Genomic DNA, 25,421 nt, shown 5'->3' with positions numbered 1-25,421 from the left:
CAATTTGATAATCACTTTGACAATTTGACAGTGTTGGCAAGGCATTTTCCTATATGGACTTAGGCTCTCGATGCCCAGCCCTATTATGTTTTAAAACCGTTTAGCTGTGTATAGGCGACCACTGATCGGAATGCATTCATTGTTTTTAGTGACAGACATTCTAGCGCTCGGCTATTAACAATATAGGATTGTGAGTAGGCTATTAGGAAAGCCACACAATAGTGCCAGACAATATTGTTGGCTGCTATAGGAGTGTCACAGAAAAAGTGAAATCAAGAGTCACTTGTCCAACGGACAAGGAACATTTTAATGCACTTGTCCGGAAAGATGTATTACTTTTGTCCTGGACAACCGGACAAGCCTTATTGTCAAGCCCTGCTTTATGATCTTATGGGTTTTCCAGGTCCCCATGGCCCATATGCAGAGCTGCAACCATTCTGCAATAGTTTTGCAGAATCTTGCCTGATTCCGTTTTGGTCACTAGATGGCAATGTCCCTTCATGGTGCACTGTGTTGAAATAGTGCATCCATTACAAGGTGAACTGATTATACTGAGTTTAGTTTGGTGTCATCACTCATGATGCACCAAACCATGTAATGGACCATGGTGCATGACAATTGTTGTAGATTTGTTTTTATTTTGATCCTCCTCACAATCGTTCCTCGTTGTCCCTTAAAATGCTATGGTATTTATTTTTAGCATCTAAAAAAAAGAGTGTAGGCTACGTGAGTCCTAAAATAATTATCTAAAAATAATTAGATCACACGCTGTCTTCTGATCTCTGCAATCTGTGTCTCACTTTACTTGAATCATGCAAGACATGCATTACATCACACTTTTCTTCTTCTGTTTTATTTGCATTCCATCAAACTTTAGGTTACAGACTTTGTGCCTGGAACGTTAGTTACGTATCTAACCTTTCCTTGTTTTATACTGTCACGTCTCCATCCATGTGGATTGGAACTACGTCGTTTCCGTACTGTACTACTACCTACAGTAACAGTTATGAAACTTTCCACCACAAAGGTTTTGTAATCGACACGTGTTGTCCAATCAGAGCGCGGCGCCGGCTGTTCACGTGACGTGACGCCATTATTATTATTTTTTATGTAATGAAAGGATTGGAATCCTGGATGTTCTGTTAAATAAATCCTATAGTAGTACAGTAAGACAGACAGTTTCACTACTTACCGCTGCCTGCTGGGGGAATAAATAAACAACATCATTTCTACAAAATGTCTGCCAGTCTGGGCAGAAAGTGAAGCTCAGAGATAGTTTATCCATCATGTCTTTACAACAACAACAAAGACCCGAACCGAAGAAGAATAAGGACCAAGCGGATAAAATAGTTGGATTTTTTATTGATCGTGATTCAGAGAGACCACCACCAGACCAGAGCTGCTGCTGGGACGGACCAGGGGGGGCCGGGGACCACCACCACCACCACCAAGAGCAGCATGACGCGGCGGACCACCATAGACTCATACTCCAGAAGGCGGACGCGCTCGCCTCGGTCAACCGCCTCCGAGAAGCCGTGGACTGTTTCACCGCGGCCATGCGTTTAAAGTGCGGCAATAATTCCGTTCGCCCCGAACACCTGAGCACCTTAGTGGACTGCATTCTGCACAACTTCAAGATGAAGCATCTTCCTCCTCCTCCTCCTCCAACTTCCATCGTCAACCGCTTATCCGTAGTCGGGTCATGGGGGCAACAGCTCCACCAGAGTGTTCCAGACTTCCCTCTCCTCCAGAGCAACTTTCCTCCTCGCCACGCTCTCTCCTCCTCCTCCTCCAGACTGGACCATGATGTTGATGATGATGATGATGATGATATGTTTGACTGTCCGAGTTGTCATCGCTTTCTGGCCCAGCCGGTGACCGTTGCGTGCGGACATTCCTACTGCAGACGGTGCTTGGAGCGGAGGATGGTGTCCAGCCGGTGCAAGGTGTGCAGCGAGGAGACGTCATCATCATCATCGTCATCATCCAGGGTCAACGTGGTCGTGTGTGGACTGCTGGAGAAATGGTTCCCCGGCGAGACGGACGCGTGTAAAGTTATCAGCGAAATAGAGGATTTGTCTAGAAGGAAACACCTGGAAGAGGCTGTGTCGTTGGCATCCCGCATTATAGCATCTGGTAAGTAGAGTGAGTTAGAGGAGCAGTGGTTGGTTCCCAAACCTTTTTTATGTCAGGGACCCCCAAATTAACACTCATTAGCCCCGCGGACCCCCCCATTTAAAAATATATTCCAGGGACCTCCATAAGAAGAGATTTCTACGGCTCTAGCAGTGATTCTCAACCAGGCTGAGGACCTCAATTTATATTGTAAAAGCAATGTTCTTACAAATGTACACTCTCTGAGTTACAGTCCCATAAGGGTCCATTTTGTTCCTAGTTATCATTTAGCTGGGGACCCCCTGGAACCCCCTCAAGGACCCCTGCTCCTGGGAGTCCCCGGACCCCACTTTGGAACCACTGAGTTAGAGCACCATCATGGTGGTCGTGTGTGGTGTCGAACAGATCTACAAAAACAACAAGCTAGATCTGTTATTTTTGTTCAGCTTTTTTTCCCACATTCCACAGTTCTACTGCAGGCCAACATTATGTTGAGTTGTACTAGCTACTACTGTACATCTCACACTCACTAGTACAGCTCCATCTTGGTTTTCAGTCAGTCATGTAACCGCCGACCGTGCGAACATATTATGAAACAGGAGCGTGACATGCGCAGTATACATTACATTGCATAAGGCCGGTCTTGACAGGTTACATACAGGGAAAGCTTTTGTAACTTTTTATTTAATAGGGGTCAGGCAGCGGGTTTCATATAGTATTTAGCACAAAACGATGTTCTGTGCACCGTCAACTGTTGTTGTCTCCACCAGGCCGAAGGCATGGGGGGGGGGTCAAAGTCAAGTGTGTAGGAATTGTCCTGGTCTGATTACACTACACCACATGATGCATGCAAAATGCAAACTGGCTTGTTTTGTAACAGCCTGGCATGCAGGCAGTGCATCAGATTTCCAGAATAAACCAGTTATAAGGCAGAGGCAAGGAAGCAAGCAACCAGCAACTATATAAATATAGTAAAAAGGTGCTCCTGGGATCAATCGCGATAAAACATATATAGAAAAAAGGCGGAGATCCGTTAATAGTTAAAAAGGGGGAAAACTTTATTAAACCTATACTGGTCCTCATCAGGGCTGCATTCAGCAAAATGTGCCAAAAAAGCACGGAATTGTAGACAAAATCATATTCAACGACAACAACATATTCTTTAGTTTTGGGTCTGAGAGGCTAAATGTCATCAAATGGTGGTCCGGGGCTCAAATACTGAATAAATGATGAGCCTTGATATGAAAACGGTTGAAAACCACAGAGTTATACCATAGTTATGAGATAGTTATAAGGTTGGAAAAGCAGGTGTGACACTGACTTCTCTGTATATATTTCACTAGAGGGTAGAGGGTCTTTCTGTTTTAGATTACTTTATTTATAATGTACACAACGCATTTGAAAGTCTTATCTCTTCTTGTTGCACACAGTTCCCCCAAACATACTGTCAGAGAAGTAGAAATCGGTGGCCGATCATGTCATTTTCAAATGATCACAATAGGATCGGGAGAAAATGAAAACATGATCATGACATCCTTAGTATCAATATTATATAGATTATTCATATCATGATATTAGAAATTAGTTTTGGATATTGTGATATGTGATTACCGGTAACTGTTCTTTAAAAATGTAAATCAGGAAAAATTGGTATCAGCAGATACTCAAAATCAAATGATCGGATCGGGAGCAAAAAATAAATCTTGTCGGCATTTAAACTTGTAGCGATGTGTGTGTGTACTCGCCCAATAATTAATTCCTAAGACTTGGTGTCAGATATTGCCCTTCTAGTTTAATATCCATTTGAGAGTTCTGGCAGAATTAGTATAATATCCCCACTTTTTACCGAGATTCACAGGGACGATATTCTCTGTCAGCGACGAGGCCAGACCTGAAATGACTCCTGGACTCCCCAGCCCGCCCTGGTCCGTCCCAGCAGCAGCGGTCTGGTGGTGGTCTCTCTGAATCGCGTTCAATTGGGAACAGTTGGATGTTTGGGAAGCACAAACTTGTGTGCCCCATACATTTGTGCTTCCCAAAGAAAGTTTTGATATGTTCAGTGTCCTGCAGTACCTGAATGTCGGCCGTGTGCAGCCCGTGGAAAGGTGGAGATATTTTACCAAACGCACGTTTTCTGTCAGAACTTTCAAATGGATATTAAACTAGAGGACAATATCTGACACCACCACGTCTTAGGAATTAATTGTTGGGTGAGAACACACACATACAGTAGCTACAATGGCTATCATGACCTTGACTGCAGTAATCCATACTTGTAGTGACAGAATGCTAACATGGCACGTACTGTACGCCTGGCACCCTGAAGAAAGCCTTTGCAATAATATTGATTTAAGCAAATAGTCTGACAAGATTGGGAGAGTTATGCCGACAGTGACAATGTTTTATCTCTAGTTTTGCAGATAACCACAGGAACTGCAAAACAAGGGTTTTAGGTTGTTTGTATCATTCATTTGTCTTAATGCATGACCTTGGGAAAACACATATATATCTAAATCAACGGTCTAGATTGCATCAAAAGGTTAAATCATGGGTGTGGATTTCACCCTCATTAATAATTGCAAGCACAAAGATACTTGATTTTCTCTGGCAACTGATATTATCTGAAAGTAACAAAGCACAATATTCTAAATGTTTACTTTTTATATTATGCCAAAAGCATTTAATTTAAATAACACCCATTCATAATATGCTGTGCTGCGAGTTTGTACATATGCTATGTGAATGTGTTTTTATTGTTTTTGTCTTTTCTTGAGAGAATTACGAATTTAACACAAATCAATTTGGGAGATCTTGACATGAAAAATGTTTGAGAACCACTGTAATAAAACTCTCCGTTTCAGCGTTGAATAAAAAGTCTAACTGTCAGCATCTCTTCCTCTGACCTCCCAGCAGGGCCAGGGCCTGCGGCGGTGGTGGCACGGTTATCTCGGGCAGAAGCGTACGCGGCTCTGAAACAGTACCGTCTGGCTCTGGAGGACACCGAAGTTTATCTGTCGTCTAGACAGTCTGCAGAGGTAGGTCACTGGAGCAAACACATGCTCTGTGGTGGCATGGCATCGATGCCCCGAAGCAGAAACAGAGCTTAAATGTCACAGACATTAGAATTTGAATTGGTCAAATGTGAGTAGGGCAACCGAATCGTCAGCGACGTCCCTGAGAATAGAAAGTATAGTCAGGAACAGAGCCATTCCATCTCATTGCCTTTCATGGTTTTATGTGCAAGGATTTGATCATACGATTGCACTTGTGAGAATTCGCATGTTGCATAACAAGGTTGTAAGGAAATTCTGCCGTGATTCTTTGGTGGTCCAATTGTTGACGTGAGCGAACAATGAGCATTTTTTAATTCCTCTACCTTTTTAGCAGGAGAACGGTACAACTTAGAACAGTCTGGATCAGGCCTACATACTGTATGGGGTTATTATAGCCTGTCAGTGTAAAGATTAACATTATCGCCGCTAGTTTCAGGAATTGGAAACACAGGCCTAAATGTAGCATCCAACTGTAGTGTGTAGCCTAGATGTGATGACTTCGTAGTGGTGGAGTTGAGATTTGTCATGGGTATATAATACTTTGAATAATCTCCATCTTGTATGTTTTCAAGTTTCAGCAATGTTTGACACGGTAACAACCCCCATTTAATAATTAGTAACAAACAATCGCACAAGCCAGTTGTAGAGAAGGTTTCATGCTGGCATTCCGAAAGGCCGCTATTCAGACGCACCGCAATTCCGACTTGCCCGCAATACTAACCCTAACCGCACGTGGAAGCTACGTAGTCGGAAGTGGCAGTGTGTCGGCATCAGTAGCCAGTAGGCTACAACCAGTAGGCTACAAAGGCTAAGGCATGCATTTGCATTCCAATGGACGCACAACGGCCAATCCGCTGCCCACTAATAGTTCTCTGGTCTGGTGTTTGTCCTCTCTTTTTTTCTCAGTTGTGTTTTCTGGACTGTTGTAGATACACCACTGGTCGCCATGCCACTCTGTCTGTCCCTGTAGGGAGAAGTGTTTCAGATCTGTCTGATCCTCTCCAAGGGATTCAGCTTGACTCTAAATGCAGGTGTTGGCTTAACAGCCTGGGGCAGATGAACCGTACCTGACCTGTTCATTGAGCTATTCTGAGGAAGGAAGGAAGTCGGGAACAGCCAAGCCCATGCCAACATATGTTTTATTTAAATATATTTCATAGCATATGTTTCAAAAATACATTTGTAGAGTTGAAAATATGCTTGAAAGCAATCAAAATGCACTATATCATATGATGTAGAACTGACCAAAATAAAAACATAATAAATGTCTATTTGCTCAGACACTAGGACGAAATATTCTCCATTTATTGTCAATGGGAATTTAATGTTTGTTTAAGACTAGCGCCCCTCCCAGTTTATCCAGTTTATTTTAAAAGGTTGAGAACCACCGACATGGAAACATAGGTTTTTCAGAAAAGCGTCATGATTTAGAAGACATTTTGTAGAATCTGGTGTCAGGTCAAAACATTTATTTCTGTATGTATAGACAATACATACAGAAAGAATTTTTTTGACCTGACACCAGATTCTACAAAATGTAATCTAAATCATGACGCTTTTCTGAAAAACCTATGTTTCCATGTGTCAGGGTTTCTATCAGAATAAAGCTATCATTATTTCTGTATGTATTGTCTTGTCAGGGTTTCTATCAGAAGGCCATCATTCTCCAGACGATGGGCCAGGTGGATGAGTCTCTGCAGGTCTTCCTTCACTGTCTGGCTGTAGACGAGGACTTCCCTCACGCTAGACGACACGTTGAAACGGTGAGGAAATGGACTGGAACTACGTCAGTGGTTCTCAACCAGTGGTCCTTGGGGGGGTTCCAGGTGGTCCCCAGCTAAATGATTCAACCAGTGGTCCTTGGGAGGGTTCAGGTGGTCCCCAGCTAAATGATTCAACCAGTGGTCCTTGGGAGGGTTCAGGTGGTCCCCAGCTAAATGATTCAACCAGTGGTCCTTGGGAGGGTTCAGGTGGTCCCCAGCTAAATGATTCAACCAGTGGTCCTTGGGGGGGTTCCAGGTGGTCCCCATCCAGCTAAATGATTCAACCAGTGGTCCTTGGGGGGGTTCCAGGTGGTCCCCAGCTAAATGATGGAGAGTTGGTAACCAAATGGACGCTTATAGATCTTTAACTCTTGAGAGCGTAAAATGAAACCAGATGGACCCTTACGGGTCGTTGAAAATAGCCGATGCCACATTGTGAGCTTGTAGATAGGCTATTTTCGGCAAAAGATTGCGGGGGGGGGGGGGGGGACCGTTCCAAGTACAGAGCCAACCCCAGTCAACTAAGCATAAAGGGTTAAAGGCTCATTTCAAGTAATACTAATAATAATAATAATAAACTTTATTTGTGTAGCACCTTTCATGAAATGAAATGCAGCTCAAAGTGCTTTACTGAGCAATGAAGAGAAAAGCAGGGCATGAAACGCCTAAAGTGTAGAAGTAGGTCTTGAGCTGCGCTTAATGTCTACAGAGGCTGCCTGTCGAAGGTACAGTGGAAGTTTATTCCAGGCCGTCGGCCCGTAGAAGAAGAAAGCCGTGTTTTTTAGTTGCCTGAGCCACTCCTTGAATCCCGGCTCCTCCTGTCCACATGTCGAAGTGTCCTAAGGCAAGACACTGAACCCCGCATTGCCTCCAGTGGTTGCCACCATTTGGTGTGTGAATGTGGGAGGTGAGGACGCTGGCGTCGACTGTTCGCCGCTTCACCTCCCGATGTATGTATGAATGAATGGACCATTGTTGTAAAGCGCTTTGAGTAGTAGGCACGTAGTGCATAGAAAAGCGCTATGAAAATGCAATCCATTATATAATATATAGTTGATAACTTTATCGCCTAAACGGTGGGTGGTGTGTGTACACTGTCACGTCGGGTCGAAAGTTGTAGGGAAGCATGGAAGACGGCCGACGAGCTTGGCGTTGGGCTGGCGGAGAGAGGGAGTGGAGCTCTCTGGTTGGCTGCTAGGAGGGTTGGCGGCCTAGGGACTCTGAAATCCAATACAGAGGTCTGTGCTCGCATATCCGTGGTAAATAATTATAGGCACACAGCGTAGGACGGGGCGCACGGTGGCACACGCACGTGGCTCGTCTCATTCAATCACCAGCTGTCAGCGCTGCCCCTAAGCACCCTGCACTACAATGGTTATCTATTCTAATCTATTCTAAATTTAAGAAAAGCTGTCGGCTGTCAGGAAAAAAAAAAGTGTCTGTCAGGAGGGAAAAAAAGTGTCGCCTGTCTGAGGCCTCATACACACGTATCAAACGAATGTTGTGTGCTCTGTCTGTGATTAATGGCTGCCACAATGCAATTCACATGGTTTGACCAAACATCCGAACATCCGTTTGATACGTCACGTGTGTATGAGGCCTAACACCTTCCTTAGCACTTTGCAGCAGAGCCACACAACGACACGGTCGCCTACCACTTCTCTCCTGCTTCTTTCTACCACCACCGCAATCTACAAAGCCATGCCACAGTTATTTGCAACATTTAAACTGCTAGAAACGTTACTCGAACCACACGCGGAATGAGCGGGTCCATTTAGTTACACTCCCAAAGTTACATTACTGTGACGGCGCAATGACCACCATCCCACGCCGTCGGTAAAATTAAATGATAAATACATACAGGTGCATGACAGTTAATGACAGATATCTATCTATCTATCTATCTATCTATCTATCTATCTATCTATCTATCTATCTATCTATCTATCTATCTATCTATCTATCTATCTATCTATCTATCTATCTATCTATCTATCCATCTTATATAATAACATAAATGTTGTGCCCAAGTTCACCCCAACATCCCAAAATGATCCGTTAACGATTCCCTCCCAATCAATGTGATCTCTATATATAATACAGTATGCAGTGCACATTTCAGGGACGTGCAGAGAGTGTTACAGACACACGCAGGGGCTGAAATTCTGTAAAAGGGCACTTTTGGACTAAAATATCAGACCTACAATACAAGCTCTCAACGGGTCCCATTCCCATTTGTAAGGCAATTATGAACAGTGCATGTTCAAATGTTACATGAGTAAAACCCAGGGGGGCAGTCAGAGATATATTTTGTGAAGCCACTAAGTAAATTTAAGTTCATATAATGGCCTGTTGTGGCGCTGTCACTGGACCCAGAAAAACCCATAGCCCCATAGAAGTCCATGTATTTTGGCCCAACTTCACCTAGACTGTATTACCTTAATAAACATGGGCATGAATACTTTTTGCTTCCAGTCACTAGTTTAAAGTCTCATTTCTAATGTCATAATATTATTTTTGGAAAATTATGGTCCCATTTATAAAAAAAATGACCATAAAGCCGCGCATGTTCTGAGGGGTGTGGCTACCGTTACAGTCTATGAACGGGATCCCCCACCCACTCGAGTCAAAATAAAAACCAACGAAGAAGAAGGGGGAAGTCCCGCCTCGTTGTCTGGGCCAGCCAATGGGCCAGCTGGCCTGAGCTGGGCCAAAACGGATCTAGAAAGATGGCGACTTCCATTGCAAGGACTGACAGGCTTCATTTTACGTTCACGTTAGACCCGCGGAACGCTTTGTCCATATTTTCTACAGTCTATGGTGAAACCCTGAAGATCTTGGACCATACATACTATAATATTGTGCTTCGTTCACAACAACATAATCCTGGTCTCTATACTGACTCCCCCTGGCCAGCCGGGGCGCCTGATGGAGGGGAAAGGAACTGGTTGGAATAACGTGTTCCCCCCTGTCAGGTGTAAAGGAGCGACTTGGACACTCAAGCGTGAAGGAAGCATGAGTTCAAGTCCGTTGCTCTCCCCAGGTTGGCGGAGGGTGTGTAGAGCCCAGGATCACAATAGATAATTGACACAGGGGTGAAAAATGGGGTACAAAATCGTGAAAAAAACATTGCTAAATGTACTAATGCTGTATTCATTGCCTCTACTTGTGGTGTTGACATTTATGGATTGGTGTGCACTTTCTCGCTGTTAGAAAGGTTTGCTGAATAATCCAGGATTGACTTTCTGAATCGAATTTCTCTCTGATGACTAAATAAGACAATTTGGGGGATTTCCCCCAACGAACTGGAATAACATTGACATACATCTAACCAAAGTGGCCTTCACAGATACTGTTTGACCTGCTGTCGCCTGCGGCGGGGGAGAATGTCAAAGTTGGCCTGAGGGAAACGGCACAGAGCACCTCTCCTCGCCTGCGGAGTAAAACCCCTGTGGTCGACGCCCGCCAGGCCGAGAGCCAGCCTCCGCACCAGAGCTCAGTCCAAGTGCGTGCTGCTTCGGCACACCACTACCCTGAGCCTGACCACCACAAGGTAGGCCTACTGAGACTCCACTCCAGTCTGTCCTGTCATAATAAAGCAAATTAAAATCAAACTTCAATGCAACAGTGTTGCTATACCGTGTGCTTATTATAATGTGGTGTGAGAATCAACAATCTTTCTTTCTCCTCCGTCTCTCTTTGTTTTCCCCCAGAGATCCGGGCGGTCAGAGAGCCTGGAGCGTCCGGCGGGGGGCCGAGCTCATTCGCTACGAACCCACGGTGGCTTCAGCTGTGGGGAGGAGGGGCTAAAGAGAGTGTGCTCCGCCCCTCAGCTCGGGGATCAGGAGAAGGGGAGTCTGCTGAAGAGGAAGCTGTCGGCGTCGGACGCGGGACCCTGTGTCGTGAACAGCGGAGGCAGCAAAAAAAAGCAAGGAGGTAAGTCTTCGGCCATGACACGCTACCGGTTAGAGAGGTCCCGATCGGTAAAGTATTGGTATCGGCCCTTATTTGGTCATATCGGTATCGCCGAATATGCCTGTCTAACCACCGATCCGACACAGCTAAGGGGTTGACACTATGGCAGGTAAATAAAATGTTGGGGCATGTGGAGTTTGCTTTGGACGTTTGAATGAGGAGTGCTATAAACACAACACGAGATATATATATATATATATATATATATATATATATATATATATATATACACACACACACAAAACAAGATCACAACACTGGTATCGGTAATCGGTATTCGGTATTCGGTATCGACTAACACAAAAATTGTGTTAGTCGGGATCGGATCAGGAACAAAAAAAGTGTATCGGGACATCCCTACTTCCGGTATAAGCCATCTGCTGGTTCTCAAACCTAAACAATTACCCAAATAAATGGCGATGTCACCTAGATGTGGGTAACCATAATTCCCTTTTGTCATCACACACATAGCAAAGGATAGAGCTATCCGGAACAAAACCCTGGAAGCTTCTGCTTGCGTCTGGCTGCGATGTTAAACTTTCTGCACCTTCACCCTCTCTCACCTCCCTCCCTGTGTGACCTGTGGGGTAGCTGCTGTCTCCTGCCAACCCGCTGCAGCAGCCAGAGCTTGTCGAGCAGTTCCCCAGGACCTGTTGGATGCCAATGATTTGGAGTGCTCCCTCTGCATGAGGTACTCACTCACTCACTCACTCACTCACTCACTCACTCACTCACTCACTCACTCACTCACTCACTCACTCACTCACTCACTCACACACACAAATTAACAGTGATTTGGGGTCCCAGTGATAGAAATGCCATTAAATGGGGGGTCCGAGGCCTAATGCATGTCAAACTGGGGGTCCTTGAAATTAAACGTGTTGAGAATCACTGCTAGAGCCGTAACAATCTGCCATCCCAGGCGGCATTTCTGGTCAAAACAGCGCTTATTGCACGGAGCCTAGCGGTCACTGTAATGGCGCCGGCCTGTACCTCTCATCAGCTTACGGTAGTGACTTTCTGAACATTCCAGGCTGTTCTATGAGCCGGTGACGACGCCGTGTGGCCACACCTTCTGCAAGACCTGTCTTGAACGCTGCTTGGACCACACACTGCTGTGTCCCCTCTGCAAAGACAGCCTGAAAGAGGTGAGATAGAGACCACACACTGCAATGTCCCCTCTGCAAAGACAGCCTGAAAGAGGTAAGAGACCACACACTGCTGTGTCCCCTCTGCAAAGACAGCCTGAAAGAGGTACGATAGAGACCACACACTGCTGTGTCCCCTCTGCAAAACAGCCTCAAAGAAGTAAGACACCAGAGTTTGCTAGAGTGCTCCTGCACAAAAAGGTAGCTAGCTACATTTCAGACAACTATGCAATCTCATTTTGTGAAGAATCGTGAAGAATGGTGCAGCACCATCCAATTCATTTTAGTTACTCTTATGTTTTTTTGAGAGAGAGACTTTAAGAGAGGTTTAAGTCAAGCATGCTGTCTGTTTAAAGCCACAGTAGTTATGGCTCCAGGTGCCACATTGTTTATGTAGTAATGTTCAGCAACTGCAGACTAATGAACAATACATATTTTCATAGAATCGTGATCTCAATTCTTGTGGAGGAAAATCGAGATTCACATTTGAGCAAGAATTGTAGCAGCACTAGTTTGATTGTTCCTAACCCATTTTATTTAAACCTGGAACACCTATACATTCAGCTGTCTTCTCAGAACACTGTGTGTAGTGAGTTGTGTTGGGCGTAATGTAACTGATACTAACTTCTTCTACTTTGTTGTTCTCTACAGTATCTAGCATCCAGGAAGTACACGGTGACACGCATCCTGGACCAACTTATCAAGCGATATTTAAGGCAGGAGCATGACCAGAGGACTACGATTCACCACGAAGAGAACCGAGAGCTTTCAGAGTGAGTGATACCTCTCTCTCTCTCTCTGTCTCACTCTTGATTCAAATGTTTTTTTTATTTAGCTTTTTATTTACGCATTAACCCATTTAGACCTACCATCGATTCTACAAATATATGTTTCTATGTCGGTGGAACTCAAACTATTTCATGTCAAGGACCCCTACAATTATATGTAATTGGGCGCCGACCCTCATCTGAAAATATGTTGTTCCAGGGACCTCCCCAGAAGCAAAGATTTGCACACATGTTCACGATTTTTCAAAAATAGCAGACCTACAAGCGCACCACCCGCCACTCGGTCGCCACTATTTTTCAATAGCTAAAGTATAACGCTTGAAACACCAAAAGGGGTTCCCGCCCAGAATGGGTTAAAACCTGAGGCCGATTCTTACGAAATGCTCAAAAACAGCAGAAGTACAAGCTGTGAGCTTTTATTATCTGAGATCTTTGAATAGCCAATGCAAGAATCTTAAGATAAATGACGCAGAAGATGCTTTCCTTTTGCTTTGGCTAAAACATTTCTGCATGAAAGGGTCAGACTCAAAACGTAACCTCTCTCTCCGCCTGTGTCTGTGTCCAGTTTGAGGAAGAACGTGCCTATCTTCGTGTGCACCATGGCGTACCCCACCGTGCCTTGCCCCCTGCACGTCTTCGAGCCGCGCTACCGCCTGATGATCCGCCGCTGCATGGACACGGGCACGCGCACGTTTGGGATGTGCATCAGCGATCCGGAGAAAGGGTACGCTACAACGACGCCGCGCACACACAGCACTTTTCTGTCCTGCAAACGATGCTCTTTTTCTTTTAGCTTTTTGACCAGGATAATTTATTTCTTAGAAACTAACTCCTAGAAGGGATAACGTTGAGAAAGAGCCTAATCATACTGAACAGGATTTCAGAATCAATATGTTAGGTATTGTATTGTGGTGAGCTGCATTAATCTGTGAAAGCTTTGGACCGAGCATTTAGAAAAAGTACAATGTAATGTAATATCCTCGACAGTTTCCCAGAGTTATTTATAATTGCACTCTTGTTTGTTTATGCACCGAATAACAACAAGAAAATACTTATGACAGCATATTATTTATTTACTGTTGCGTGTGAACCTTTGTGTGGCCTTACAGCTGGCGGCGTTTGACTGTAAAATTACTACTTACTAAACTCTGAACCATTTATTATTGTTATTATTAAAATTAACACGCATGGACACGCGTGCACACACACACACACACACACACACACACACACACACACACACACACACACACACACTTATTTTGCCACAGTATGGTGAATTATCATGCTAATGAGTCATGCACGGAAATGCTTTGGCCCCCCGATACGAATTAACCGCTACAATAACCTTAATAATAGAGAAAATACATCATAAATAAATACTGAAACCAGAGATAATCATTAAGGAAAAGTTTATGCATGTACTATGTTTAGACTCTTAATTATTTTCCTGTCAAGCCCGTATATATACAGTATGTACCCCGCCACTATGGGGCATTATTTGCTAGGTCTGTATATATATACGGACCCCAACGTTTACTCTGTGTATATAATGGTTAAGCCCCACGGCAGCTTTGAACATTGATCCGGTTCCTATGCAACGCTTCCGTCACCACCAGCTATGGGACGTAAAATCGGGATCACCGTTTATCCCGTTTACGAGCAGGACTTTCAAACCTCCATAAATCGGAATCCAGGAGAGCTGTCCTTGATGGATCTTCTACCTTCCAAAGTTCGGATGCAATTTGTGACTTTGTATCGTGTCGCTCCCGACATGTGAATGAATGAATAGTTTATTTCAGTGCTGTACAGTTACATGGTGAACTTCATCATTTATCTCAGTGCTGTACAGTTACATGGTGAACTTCATCATTTATCTCAGTGCTGTACAGTTACATGGTGAACTTCATCATTTATCTCAGTGCTGTACAGTTACATGGTGAACTTCATCATTTATCTCAGTGCTGTACAGTTACATGGTGAACTTCATCATTTATCTCAGTGCTGTACAGTTACATGGTGAACTTCATCATTTATCTCAGTGCTGTACAGTTACATGGTGAACTTCATCATTTATCTCAGTGCTGTACAGTTACATGGTGAACTTCATTTATTTCAGTGCTGTACAGTTACATGGTGAACTTCATTTATTTCAGTGCTGTACAGTTACATGGTGAACTTCATTTATTTCAGTGCTGTACAGTTACATGGTGAACTTCATTTATTTCAGTGCTGTACAGTTACATGGTGAACTTCATTTATTTCAGTGCTGTACAGTTACATGGTGAACTTCATTTATTTCAGTGCTGTACAGTTACATGGTGAACTTCATTTATTTCAGTGCTGTACAGTTACATGGTGAACTTCATTTATTTCAGTGCTGTACAGTTACATGGTGAACTTCATTTATTTCAGTGCTGTACAGTTACATGGTGAACTTCATTTATTTCAGTGCTGTACAGTTACATGGTGAACTTCATTTATTTCAGTGCTGTACAGTTACATGGTGAACTTCATTTATTTCAGTGCTGTACAGTTACATGGTGAACTGCATCATTTGCATTTATGTTATACAAAGAGGTGGCACCGAAAAGGTCTAGGCTGAAGCCGAAGCTTATTTTTCCTACAGCCTTTAAGAAAAGAAACAAAATACAAAGGAAACAGAAGAAAAATAAAGCACTTAGTCTAACAGAGTGAGAACGTTCATATGGAGAACAGTAGGATGGAAGTTACAATGATCAGCCGATTGAAACTCAAGCCAAGAGTGGAATATAGAACTTTGATCTTATGATAATAATACATGTAATGTAAACGCTTCTGGCGGGAGGTGAACACTGTGTGCTTGTGGTAATGATAGCAAAGTGTGTGTAGTGAGTGTGTGTAGTGAGTGTGTGTATGGGGCGGGCAAACTCCTTCTCTTAAAGTGGATGCGGATGGTGGCACAGGGAACTTCATTAATGCTAACAGCTAGCTGGCAGAGAATTTTTCAACCATTCAGTTAAAAAAAGTCTTTTTAATGAATGTTAATTTAGGGACCCCCAGAATGATTTGGCGAGGATGAGAAGTCCTGGTAGTCTGACTGTAACCCTTGGCTCTCTCTCTCTTGTTTCCAGGTTCAGGATGAGAAGTCCTGGTCCTCTGACTGTAACCCTTGGCTCTATCTCTCTTGTTTCCAGGTTCAGGATGAGAAGTCCTGGTCCTCTGACTGTAACCCTTGGCTCTCTCTCTCTTGTTTCCAGGTTCAGGATGAGAAGTCCTGGTCCTCTGACTGTAACCCTTGGCTCTCTCTCTCTTGTTTCCAGGTTCGTGGACCACGGCTGCATGCTGATCATCCGGTCGGTGCACTTCCTCCCTGACGGGCGCTCCGTCGTGGACACGGTGGGAGGGAAGAGATTCCAGGTGGTGTCCCGAGGAATGCGCGACGGCTACAGCATCGCAGACATCGCGCACCTGGAGGACACCCGGGTAAGGATGGGTACACTGTAACACTACACATGGAGCACCTGGAGGACACCCGGGTAAGGATGGGTACACTGTAACACTACACATGGAGCACCTGGAGGACACCCGGGTAAGGATGGGTACACTGTAACACTACACATGGAGCACCTGGAGGACACCCGGGTAAGGATGGGTACACTGTAACACTACACATGGAGCACCTGGAGGACACCCGGGTAAGGATGGGTACACTGTAACACTACACATGGAGCACCTGGAGGACACCCGGGTAACGGGTAACCCATTCTGGGAACCCCTTTTGGTGTTTTAAGTATTTTGTTATACTTTAGCTATTGAAAAATAGCAGATCTACAAGCTCAGAGCTCGGTGCTGCGCGGTGGGTCTATATGGACCCACCCGACACAACTGTGGTGGTCCCCAGGTTGCTCATTAGTCAGGATGGTGGTCCCTGCATGCATGGGTCCAAATCTGTCAGAAACCCCTGAAATGGAGCCTTCCATTCTATTCAAGTCAAAATCATGTCAGCATTTGAGCAAATTCGTACATTTTCGTAACACTCTCAGGCCTTTGAAATGAAATGAAATTAAATTAAGTACCTCTGACCTAAAACTGTACATTCCAAGAAACCATTGATGATAATTATGTGAAATGATGTTGATTGGCGGCGGGCTGGGCCAATCAGGTGGAGGACGAGGAGGAGCTGCTGCGACTGCAGGGACTGCACGACGCGGTGTACGAGCAGGCCCGCGTCTGGTTCCACAGCCTCAAGGTCCGCTTCCACAACCAGATCCTGCAGCACTTTGGAGCCATGCCGGAGAGGGAGGCCGACATTCAGGTACCGTAACACTGACTGGACAATTCAATTCAATTCAATTTTATTAAAGTGTCAAATCACAACTAGTTTCCTGGGGACACTTTACATATAGAGTGACAAAGCTCTGTCAGTGTCAAAGATCCGCCCAGAGCAAGCAATATAAAAAACAGAAGAAACGTCAAGCAGAACACGACTCTAGGGTGGGCAGCCATCTGCCTCGACCGTGTGGAGAGAAATAGAAAGAAGGAGAGACAGGGAGGAGATGCAGGCAATACAAGGACACACACTGTCTATCCTTCAAGTTCCATCAGTCTTTGCTACAAGACCAAGTCGACCTGACCCCGGGGGAACACACTCGTAAACTACTGTATAAACTGTGTAGTAATGTTATTTATTTGAACCGGTCTGTATGGAATAGGCTGTAGACCAGGGGTGCCCAAAAGGTAGATCGTAATCTACCAGTAGATCACAAAGGCTGTGCAGTTGAACATGCCTCTACAAAAATAAAATAAATGAGAACTCTTTTTGGCATCTGCCACTTGAATTAAGGATACTTGACTGACTGACACCAGGAAGGGCCTGTCAGCTCACTCCACGGCTACTATAGTAGGAAAAACCCACAATGATTACATCAAGAGTCAGTAACATTAAAAGTATTTCCCGCAATGGAATAATAATAATAGTGTTTTGGGTTGGTAGATCTTGTTGCGCTGGTCATTTTTAAAAGTCAAAATAGTGTGGGCACCCTTGCTGTAGATCCTGGGTATATTCAACTGCCGAATAACTAAAGAACGGAACAATCGCTGTGACACTTTGAAAGTAGAGACTGTCTTCTTTCTATCATCATAGAGAACAAAATATTCTTTGGGTCTTGAAAGATTAGTTAAAAACTCACTCTGGTGAGTGGCTGCAAGACTGTTCCAGAGAAACGCTGGCGGTTCGTGAGTTAATAAGAAGCATTACACGAAAGATCAAAGCTTAATATCTCTACCGCTGTCCAGGCGGCCTTAACATCTTAGTTGACCAGTATAAATACTGATACAGTGGCGTGCACAGACATTTAGAGGGGCAGGTGCTCATGTGAAAAATGTGCACCTTGTGCAGCGCGTGGAACCGGCCGGTCGCCTTAATAGTGTGAGATTCATAGATTTCGGGACCTAAATAATATATTGGAAGCTTTTTTTTGTCAAGAATTGATCAATGTCACCATGGTCCACATACTTGTACAGTACTGTACACTGTACTAAAAAAAGGGCACATTTTATCCAGAGGGGTGCTCTAGCACCCCCTAGTGTCTATCTGTGCACGCCACTGTACTGATACATAAAACCTTACGGAGAGCGGATTTTTACGGCCACTGTGAGGAGACACTGTTTTGTGATGACATCCCTCAGTTTGTTTTGTCGTACGCCCGGCAGGCTTCCCCCACGCGGGTCGCAGCAGTGCTAATCCAGTTGTCTAAAGGGATTACAGCTTCCCTTCCACCAGCTCGCTGTAACAGAGAGGGCCAGTCAGTGGGTGGCGTCTATTGGCAGCAATGTAGGCTAAAGACCATTATGTGTGCTAATCTCCCTGACCATGTTGCGTCACAACAGTGGCATAAGAACAGTCCCAAACCCCCCATGCAAGCATGCGTACACCAGTGGTGGAAAAGGTACTCAAATGTGTAACACAAAAGTAAAAGTATCAAATACTTCAATATAGAAATACACAGTCTGTTAGTAAAAGTAAAATGTACAAAAGTATTGGCGGTTAAAAGTACTCATTGTGCAGAATGTCTCATCTCAAAGTTTTCAAATGTATGAAAATCGCTGAAGCGGTTAGGTTACTGTATGTATTGTAATAATAGTCAAAATCTACAAAGTAATTAATAATAACTAAAGCTGTCAAATAAATGTAGAGTGTGGAGTAAAAGTACAATATTTGGAACTAAGATGTAGTGGAGTAGAAGTAAAAGTATTGGATATTGCAAATACTCAAGTAAAGTACAAATACCTCAAACTGTACTTAAGTACAGTATTTAACACAATCCTGCCAAAAAACGTTCATCAATAGTCTCGACAAGCGGCAATAAACGTAAGTTACGTTTATCCAGTTTAAATTTGTATAAATGTTTTGATCCGATCTAGTCAAAAGACTACCGTACTCACATTAGCTTAGGATGGCTATCTGTTGTTAGCCATAACACTGGACTGCGCCGTCTTGTTTTGCACGTGCACCCACACGTGCGCACGCACGCTTTCAGTCGCTTTTAATCTCCAATTCCCCGTCCCAGGTGGCATTTCTGGTCAAAACGGCGCTTATTGCACGGAGCCTAGCGGTCGCTGTATTGGTGCCGGCCTGTACTTCTCATCGGCTAGCGAGAGATCAACACCTAATCCGACAACACACACACACACACAATTATGTCAACATCCGCTTCCAGTCGTGGTGTTTTGGATCTTCAAAATAAGGGTCGAACGGGGGGATATTCTGGCATATAGTAATCTTTCTTTAATTAATCCTGGCGGGCCAAACGGTTAAGTAAATGTACTTAGTTACTTTCCACCACTGCTGTTACACACAATGCAACGCACGGACATACACAAGAGGCAAGCCACTGGCCATTGTGAATGTAAAACACCATGCCACACCGAAAGAGTCACTGACGCGCCTTTATTATGCACCGCTCCAATTAATGTTCATTTTAGGTGGCCTATCTGTTCTTTGCCACATGTTGACACTTGTGTTGACATAGTGACTCGATATATAGAACCGGGCTATATAGACAGATGCCCACGAGTCAACCTTATCTTCACATAATTGGTCTTCACTGATGCTCATTATTATAAGATGGCATTGATGGACTATGAACAGTTAAGATACCTCAGTGCCTACTAATTAATGGGGATTCTAAGCCACTAGAAACGACAGTCTTTCTCTTCCTGGAAATAGTTGAAATAGAAGCCATTTTTCTTGCATTTGTAAAAAATGTGTGACAATTAACAATGAAGTCACTGGTTGGCAGGTTTCTGAACGGTCCACAGCCCTCCTCTGAAACACACACTGAATGGACAGAAATGGTGCCATCTTATATGAGGCATTAATGAGGACCAATTAATATGACGATAAATTTGGTACCGGTAGTTTTGATACTTTAAAACAGTGGTTTTCAACCAGTGGTCCTTGAGGCGGTTCCAGGTTAGCCTGACACTCAGCCTGAATTTTCATTTCGTTTCACTCGCCTGGACATAATTTTTTTATGTGGCTAGCGATTCAGGGGCTGGAGCCAGGCTAGTTCCGTAAAATGAAACTTGGTTTCATTTTACGCTCTCAAGATACTCATTATGTCCAGAGGAATGTTCACTCTCATTTTCATTTCTCATTTTTTATAGTGGTGGATGTTTTCAGGCAAAGCCATGTAGATTACATCTTGTAGACAAGCTCGTAGCGTGATCTACAAGCGCGATCTACAAGCTTGTAGATCTGCTATTTTTGGAAAAATCGTGAAAATGTGTCGCAAAATCTTTGAATATATATTCTTTCAGAGCGAACGTTTTTTAACTCAAATCTTTGCTTCTTGGCCCCTAGAACAACATATTTTCAGATGGGGGGGTCGGTGGCCAATTACATATTTTTTGGGGGTCCTTGACATGAACATGTTTGAGAACGACTGTGATGTAAATAGGTTTTCAATGTAATGAGTCCCGAGATGCAGGGATGGTCTTTTAGATGAGTCCCGTGGACATTTTATGAGTCCCACTTCAACGACCTTAGGAGTCATATCTTTTTTACAAATTGCAGCATTTAACTCCCATTTCATTTTATATGGTTATAACTTATAATGTGGTTATATTCATTTAGAAAACAGATGAAGAAATGATTATATTATAACTAAAGCTAGAAAAATGTACTAGAATATAAAACAGTACAGTAGTACAGTAGTGCATCCCGTGGATGGGGAGGTCGTTGTTTTATTGCGTCCCTTAACTATACACTGAGTCTTGGGATGCAAAATGCACCCTATTTTAATCTCTGATCCATCCATCCATCTCATACTGCTCCTCTCCTCCTCCAGGCTACTCCTAACGGCCCAGCCTGCTGCTGGTGGCTGCTGGCCGTCCTGCCTATTGACCCGCGCTACCAGCTATCTGTCCTCTCCATGACGTCACTGCGAGAGCGCCTGGTCAAGATCCAGCACATCCTCACCTACCTGCAAAGTATCCCCGACGATTAAGAGCTTCCGACCTCCCTCCCTCCTCCCTCCTGGCCAGCCTCCCAGGGTTGAAATCCTCTACGGATTTTTGAGCCGAACTAAAAAAAAAAAAAAAAAAAAGTCTTCGCCAACTGTCCGTGTTTACTGCAGAATTCCATTCTCGTGTTGCAGCTTCCGTCAGCTTTGTTGAGCTCTCACTCAGCGTGCTGAGAAAAGGTACAGATAAAACCTTTCTTTTTTTTCCTTTTTTCGGAAATGCAAGATCAGAGAAGCGCTGAAATACCAACGTGTGCATTCGATGTTCGCACAGGAGATTAAATAAACGCCTCAGGGAACAAGTGACACCTGTTCTTAATTCAACGGCAGCGTGAATAGATTTTGTTTTGTTTTGTCTGTGAAACAAGCTGCTGTTGAATTTCATACACGTTGAAATCATCGTGTTCAATTATCTCTGAGGTGTACAACATTAATTGGAATTAAATGGGTGTTAAATTAACGTGTTGGTGATTTTAATGAGGCAGTGGCATCTCCTGTACTGATCCCCGGTGGGGAGATTGCACCAACAGCGATTACTAATGCGGTAGTTGTGGCGGTTTCACCATTCAGGATAAAGCCTTCTTCTTAATGATAATGGACATATACAGTAAATATCATACTGTAACTACTAGTCAGGAGCAAGTGTAAAGTGGAAATCGTCTCATACTATCATGGTTGATTTCAGTAGCTTGCACACATGTTGGAATGGCAGATCCCGCCGCCTACATAAGTTGATGTTTGGCTCCGGCACCTGCAGTCAAGTTGATCCCGGCCTTGCCTTATCCTGTCTATTTATTGACATAACTGCAGGTGTATTATTTATATTCTGATAAAACTGTTGCTTTGTTGGGTGCACGTCAGAAACGGTCTTTATCTTGTGGAGTAAACGGGACATCATTTTATTCAACAGCTTTTTATTCAGCACTCATCTATATGAATCATCAATATTAGGATTGATTGAATTAATAAATTGTCTCATTTTGCCACGGTTGCCAAGGCACACATCAGGTTCTGAATCAGTTGGGCTTGCAGTGTGTTGCCAATAATGTATAAATGACTGTAGTTAAATAAGGTCTCAGTTCTCATTTTGTATCTTGGTGGCTCCACTTAATGTGTATTTTATTATTGTTTGTTTTCACTATTCACACTGTTGATTTTTAACAAATTTCTCTCTATACTAAATTGATCGTTGTCAAGGCAATGTCCTGCATCGTCTTGTTGTTCTGCGCTGCATTGCTAGACAGGATATTCAGGCCAGAAGTGTACCTCCCAGCCCTGGCAGAATAGTTCTGGAGTAGTTCCAACGGATCGTGTGCCCCTGGTTTTTCCCTAATGGGACTGATTGAGGGTAGCTACTGGGACGTAAGTCGGGACTTGATCACTCCCGGCTGGGTCGCCTGAGTGAGGGGTATGATGTTGAGAGACCCGAAACCCCGTTGACCTCAGGATACATCACTGAGGATACTTCCCAGGTGCATCCATGCAATGTTTTTTAGTTATAGGAGAGAAGCAATCGATTAGATATATAGAAGTGATTGAGATTCTTAGGGGTTATTTTGAAGACGGGGATCCAGAATCCAATCTGGAAAACAATTGTGTTAATAGGCTGGCAGGAGAAGTAAAAGATGAGCACTGAGCCTCTCTATCAAGCACTTACAGGTATATGCTGTGAACCACACGGTTTTACATAGTTTTACGAAACAGTAAGCTAGGGCGTCCGGGACCCCTAGGGAGTCCTCACAGTTACTACCCAAATCTCTGTGTGTTAGAATTTAGAAACATCTATATATCTCTCTCTCAGCTAAGGGGTCCTCCTTGGCCTGAAAAGCATTGAATTGAAGACCCCCGATGGAAGCCATTGGGTGTGTCTCCAGTGAATCTAATGGAGGAGTAGTAGTGGCCTCATGATCTGTGCGTTGACACTAACAAACCAGTCATGACTTCTAATCCAAAACTTCCAAAATAATTATGTTGTAAAATGTAAATCCTTGTACATTGACGCTTGATGGTTGATTTTGCAGTGGAAATGCAGGTATTGCAGATTTGAGAGCCATCTGGGTTTGGAGCCAAAAGTTCCATATAGCACTTGAAGGACTTCACTTCACCACTTTTCAACTTACCTTCATATAAGTGGTCCTCACGAATGTTCATGATAAAATGCCACCATTATTTTCCTACTCTTTCCTAAATCTGCCTAACGATGATGTCACTGGTGGACAGTTTCTGAACTGCCCACAGCCCTCCTTGAGACACAGACTGAGTAGAAAAACGGTGCTATTTTATCATGAACACTAGTGAGGACTAATTATATGAAAATAGGTTGAAAAGTGGTGAAGAAGTGGTCCTTTAAACCAATGTTAATAGTAATTTAAGATTTTCTTTTTTTGTAAATAATAAATGAAGGGGACTTGCAATACGATGACAAATCAAAAAAGGAAATAAGTATGCTATTGTACTGCACATCATGTCAGGAAACCAGTGTTTCCATTCTTCATTAAAAGGTACATTAGGAGAACAAAGACACTACAATGGGTGGTTGAGCCAGCAGGGAATTGTTTTTGCCTTATATATCATCTCTTAATTATTATATTATTTAAACAGCAGGACTTGTTAGGTTGGTTATACCATTCCTGTTGCCATAGAAATCAGTATGTTTTGTTTGTTGATCCAGGTAACTTATAGTTCAACTGTTCCGTGTAACAAAGAAAAAGGACAAATTGAAGACAATTTTTAAATAATAAATCCTGACTTTTTCAATTCAGTCTCAATGTATACATTGTGTAAGACAGTGGTTTTCAACCCTTTTTGTATCGAGGCCCATCATTTATTCAGCATCTGAGCCACGGACCGCCATTTGATGACATTTAGCCTCTCAGATCCAAAACGTTGAATATTTCCTTGTCATTGGATAAGATTTTGTCCACAATTCCATGCTGTATTGATGGTGAAAACATATGAGATAACAGGCGTTGATGAAAATATGTAAAACAAATCTATATTCTCTAATTGTTTAGACTTATTGTAATTTAAGTAATGCAGATGTTTAACAATAATTTATCTTTACTGAGAGCGTAAAATGATTACGGGTCCATTTGGTTTCATTTTACACTCGAGTTATAGATCTACAAGGGTCCAATTTGGTTACCAACTCTCCATTTGATTTAGCATGGGGACCACCTGGAACCTCAAGGACCACCGGTGGTCCCCGGACCACTGGTTGAAAACCACTGGTGTAAGCGATGGAATGTTAGGTAACATGGTGTTCATCTCGCAGGTCTCTGTTGCTGTGCAGCTTGTCACCACTGGGCGGCAGTACTTCCCCATTGGTGCTTTAATGTATCCTATAACAAAGGTTTCATAACTCACCCTTTGCCCTCTGCTGCACTGCAAAAAGCTGCTGCAGTTACTCAACCACTTTTATTACGAGAAAATAAACACATCTGTTCATTTTATTTTTATTATTAACTTATCTTACAACACGCAACCATTTCAGAAAAGCACTGTCTGTATCACAGAACAACAGCAGCAAGACAACTAGGTTCTGAATGAATCACTTTTATGTGCTCCTCCATCCATTCTTGTGTTGGAGTGATGATAAGGTCAGCGCAAAGACAGCATCATGAGGAATTCTGTAGAGGGAGACAAGAGACAAAATGCCGAACCATTATTTAAGACTTTTCGCGTATTCCAATATCCCTAATTTATTTAACGGAGGTGGCATAACCTGCCTGGATTAAATTGCACCAGCCGGAACCAATAAAGATCACAGTGATATACTGTATAGCTGGTTTTACAATGCTCTTATTTCCATTCTTGCCAAGATAATAAAAAACAAACGCGGCAGAAGGGAGTGCGGGTTATAAATAATAGCAGCACAGAAAAGTGTATAATTAAATTTAATCAACTTTGAAAGTTAATGCTATTGACTCTGTTTAATGTTCAGCTCAGTGGCCATCAGGTTAGAGTGTCTAGCTAGCCTAGAGATTGGGGAGGTTTGATTGAATTTAGAGTTGTCCCCATACCATTTTTTCCCCCAGACCAAGTATGAGTACATAAAGTACTTACTTTTTAG

General features: G+C 43.4%; 1 protein-coding gene across 1 annotated transcript; it reads left to right on the top strand.

Annotated features, from left to right (window-relative positions):
- Window positions 1–1,120: 1,120 nt before the first annotated feature.
- On the top strand, window positions 1,121–24,212 carry lonrf1 (LON peptidase N-terminal domain and ring finger 1). Its single transcript, XM_080759750.1, has 12 exons — window positions 1,121–2,136; window positions 5,026–5,150; window positions 6,809–6,931; window positions 10,281–10,484; window positions 10,645–10,867; window positions 11,498–11,597; window positions 11,940–12,054; window positions 12,706–12,827; window positions 13,408–13,566; window positions 16,145–16,307; window positions 16,987–17,139; window positions 21,176–24,212. Exons 1-12 carry the CDS (start codon window positions 1,287–1,289, stop codon window positions 21,332–21,334), a joined length of 2,496 nt encoding a protein of 831 aa, XP_080615876.1. The 5' UTR covers window positions 1,121–1,286; the 3' UTR covers window positions 21,335–24,212.
- The last annotated feature ends 1,209 nt before the right edge of the window (window positions 24,213–25,421 follow it).

Source organism: Protomyctophum bolini, assembly GCF_963924005.1.
Source record: "Protomyctophum bolini genome assembly, chromosome: 3".
NCBI classification, from domain to species: domain Eukaryota; kingdom Metazoa; phylum Chordata; class Actinopteri; order Myctophiformes; family Myctophidae; genus Protomyctophum; species Protomyctophum bolini.
Note: the sequence above shows the minus strand (reverse complement) of the source record. Positions and strands in the feature narration are given on the sequence as shown.